At 38.0% G+C, this 1889-nt stretch overlaps 1 protein-coding gene across 1 annotated transcript; it reads left to right on the top strand.

Moving 5' to 3' along the window:
* Window positions 1–239: 239 nt before the first annotated feature.
* On the top strand, window positions 240–1363 carry LOC147409162 (uncharacterized). Its single transcript, XM_086426050.1, has 2 exons — window positions 240–546; window positions 653–1363. Exons 1-2 carry the CDS (start codon window positions 448–450, stop codon window positions 1091–1093), a joined length of 540 nt encoding a protein of 179 aa, XP_086282176.1. The 5' UTR covers window positions 240–447; the 3' UTR covers window positions 1094–1363.
* The last annotated feature ends 526 nt before the right edge of the window (window positions 1364–1889 follow it).

The following is a 1889-nucleotide window of genomic DNA, read 5'->3' as shown; positions in this document are numbered from 1 at the left end:
ATCACCCCCACACGGCCACACGAACGATTGTAAAATCTGATTGAATTGTAACCATATATTTATGCATTTTGACGTCTTGGACATCATCACGTCTTTGAATATAAGCAGACAGGTTGGTATCACGTCATACTTCACTTGAACTTTAGCTTAAGTGATCAAAATCACATTTACAAATACAGCAAAAATTAATAGGAAACTTGGAAGTTTATGTTAAAAATTAATCGTAACCGACTTCAATGTATTCCACCTTTTGTTACTGTCCGATTAACATCGGACGGTAACATAGGCTCAAGTAGTATTTAATGATCAAACAGTTATCTTTGCCTCAAAGTATAGTTTAAAAAAAAATTCAAATAAGCTGGAAGGCCATTGTCATACAGATTCCATAACAACAAAGCCCCCACCCAACTTCCTTAAACCTTGTGTCACAGAAGAAACCCTGCAAACATGAGTTGCTTTACTCAGTGCAAGATATTTGGTGACAAGTCATCCACGTCGATCCATGAAGAGGAGTACCTGATTAGCGACACCGATGACGAACAAGAAGTAGTACTAATTCCAAAAGCTAATAATATAATTCAATTCTTGTTAATTTTTTGTTCCCTCAATCTCTATACGTTCTTCTATATTTGTGTTTCTGTTTCTTTTTCAGGTTCTCATTCTGGCAATTCGGGCTCGTGCCATGGAAGCGAAGCTGAGGCGTAAGGGACGGTTGAGGACTGAGAGCCTCCACAGGAACTTATTTTCAACCATAGGAGAATTGTCTATCCCTCCAAATGGGGTGAAACATAAAGAAGATAACGAAGAAGGAGAAGAAGCCTTTTTCTCTGTCGGGAGTTGCTTTTCTCGCTCTTCTTCGAGTATGAGTAAAGAAGCCTTTTTCGATGTTGGAAACCGCTTGTCTCGCTGTTCAAGTGTGAGTACAATTGAACTTAAGGAAGTTCGAAGGAACTCGATGCTTCAGTTGAGTAATCAATGTATGGGATGGCCATTTGGTCTATGTTGGAAGGCCGTGTTGCTTCCACCTCTACCGAGATCTCCAGCGGAATCTTGGTCATGGCGCGGAGGCACTCGGATAGTTAAGATGCCTTGATATTATGGTTTCCTTATTAAATCTTGTTATGGGTTATATAATTTATATAGAATAAAGGGTGGAAGTAATATATGACAAAGATCATTAAAGACTTCTGGTAGACAGATTCATATATTTCTTCCTATCGTATTCTGTTCAAACCATAAAGATGCACTAAGGTTAGAAATACGAATCTCTTTAATAATCTAACATGGTACTTGCATCAGCTCTCTGCTAAAAAACACATAAATTAAATAAACTGCCAATGGGTTTGATTTTTGGTGTTAAGAAGATGGTGTCAATGGGTACCATTTATCTACTACATATCTCTCTCTCTCTCTCTCTCTCTGTCACACACACACACACACACACTGTATTTCAACCCCTTCTGCCAACGAACCATTGATTTTTAAGTTCAACAAGCCATTGTTCCAATTTTGTTTTTGTTTTGCAATGAACCATGCTGCAAAACTTGAGCTTGGGACTGTTTGGTTCTATTGTGTCAAATTGAATCTCAAGAGATGAAAAGGAAGAAGTGGAGGTATTGAAGAGCCAAAGAAATTTTGAGACTAGAAATGGGCGTTGAAAGAATATTGCGTAGTCATAGTATAGAGCTAACAATGAGGGAGATTGACTCTAGAGATTTTGGATTGTTTCTCATCAGATCGGATTCCACTTATTTTAGAATGAAAAAATACAACAAACAAGAACTGGAGTTAAGAAAATATGTCGATTCCCAATTCTAGGTACCTCAGGAACTGAGTTTACCCGTTGATACCCTTAGTTAAGATCTTCCAAGGCATATGTCAAACACTGT

Source organism: Akebia trifoliata, chromosome 2 (genome assembly GCF_017979445.1).
Source record: "Akebia trifoliata isolate Shusen 1 chromosome 2, ASM1797944v1, whole genome shotgun sequence".
In the NCBI taxonomy this organism is placed as follows: Eukaryota; Viridiplantae; Streptophyta; class Magnoliopsida; order Ranunculales; family Lardizabalaceae; genus Akebia; species Akebia trifoliata.
This window is presented reverse-complemented; position numbering and strand designations above follow the sequence as displayed.